Below are 1685 nucleotides of genomic sequence, written 5' to 3'. Positions count from 1 at the left end.
GATGTGTTTTAAAGCGCTGTATAAGCGGAAGAGAGCGATTCCTATTGGCTCTATTGTTAACTGACTTTTATCCACTTTAATTTACTAGTTAGAATGCATAAAAAAAGAAGGATATGTGCTCTAGTCTTACGTGGAGATTGTGAACGATAGGCAAAATTCCAAAAAAGGACAGTTCCCCCTTTCAATGTGAGGGCTTTTTTCAATCCTCTTCTGTGGTGAAACAGGAAAGTAGGCGTCACAGTTGATTACGTGGGTAGTGGCCGATGTGATACTTTTTTTTTTGTCAGTGAAGTGACCCTCCCGCTTACTCTCACTTCTTCACTCAATGTCCACAGGAATCTCATGCAGAGAAAATTTATTTCCAATTGTTCTTTTCACTGGGTCCAACTTATGCTGGAGTTGGTACAGTATATTGTGAAATTGGATTCATATTTGTTAAAGGTAAGTATTAAGACTGTTGACATGTCATTCTGTCTCCCAAGTTGTTCATTCATTTTTGTCTTATTGTCTTCTCAGATTACTTTGATATCTTTCACTATTGAATGGGCGTAATTTGCACTTTTGGATTGGAAGATTGGATTTCGTCATTATGGAAGATGATGCAGAACCTACTAGAAGAGCTATAAGGTTTATTTCCATTGTCTTCTCTTTGACTATCAGCAGTTGCATTGGATTTTCACTGAAGAACTGTCGAATCAGTTTGGACAATGCCCTTTGTTCGGGCAGCAAACTTCAAGCTGTTCCTCGGGACATCCCGTCGTCGGTTAAAGGGTTTGACTTGACCGGGAACAGAATAACCAAAATACAAGTCGGCGACTTCAGGAATCACACAGCGCTGATAAAGTTAAACCTAAAGCGCAACAGTATTTCACAAATAGAGGAAGGTGCCTTTGCCGACCTTCGCTCGCTCCAGAATTTAAATCTTAATAATAACCACTTGCCACAATTGGGAAACGTTTTTGATGGTTTGAGCAACCTGACCGAACTAAGAATCACAAGCAATAACATCATAACTGTGCTGTCGTCATCTTTCAAGCCTCTAAGGAGCTTGACCTTTTTGGACCTGTCCTACAACAATATACAGAAATTGTTAGTTATTCATAACGCAATACAACATCTACCAAATCTGCGGTCTCTTATCATCAAAAAAATCAGTGTAAGACATTTTCAATCTTGGGAATTGACCAACAGCACGGTAGGCATCCGATGCCTTGATTTATCTCAGAATGCCATAGATGTCTTCAACGTTACCACAGATGTTTTTCAAAACCTCACTTGGCTAAACATCGGCGGTCCCTATAGAAAGCAAAAGATGACATGGTACCTTCGTGAGCCAAAGCTGCTCAGCCGAGTGGCCACCCTCGATATTGGCGGTATTCCCTTGGAAAACATTACAGCGTTTTTCGAGAGCTTCAATTTTTCACTGACCTCTCTGAAGATGAATGCGATGAAATACAACCTCAAAGAGCTGCTCAACGTCTCCTGCACCATCCCTACACTAACAAAGCTCCAAATCAGAAACAATAACTTCAATCTGATGGATTCAGGTCTGTTCCAGCTGTGCTCCAGTGTCACTGAGTTGGATCTGGCTGAAAATCACATCCGAAGCATCTTCAACGACTCCTTCAGAGCCTTTCTTTTTCTGAAGCGCTTGAATCTTAGCCAAAATAAGCTTTCCTTGGTAC

The 1685-nt window shown here is 40.9% G+C and overlaps 1 protein-coding gene across 1 annotated transcript in view; it reads left to right on the top strand.

Annotated features, from left to right (window-relative positions):
- Positions 1-278: 278 nt before the first annotated feature.
- LOC133609507 (uncharacterized) overlaps positions 279-1685 on the top strand; it is a 7307-nt gene continuing 5900 nt past the window's right edge. The window contains exons 1-2 of the mRNA XM_061965123.2: positions 279-441; positions 517-1685. The exon at positions 517-1685 is cut by the window's right edge and continues 1386 nt beyond it. Of these exons, the coding sequence (XP_061821107.1) occupies positions 590-1685 (1096 nt within the window). The 5' untranslated portion in view covers positions 279-441; positions 517-589. The remainder of the gene's footprint in view (positions 442-516) is intronic.

The sequence above is a fragment of the Nerophis lumbriciformis genome, linkage group LG07 (genome assembly GCF_033978685.3).
Source record: "Nerophis lumbriciformis linkage group LG07, RoL_Nlum_v2.1, whole genome shotgun sequence".
NCBI lineage: Eukaryota > Metazoa > Chordata > Actinopteri > Syngnathiformes > Syngnathidae > Nerophis > Nerophis lumbriciformis.
The sequence above is the reverse complement of the archived record's forward strand: the minus strand, read 5'-3'. Positions and strand labels throughout refer to the sequence as shown.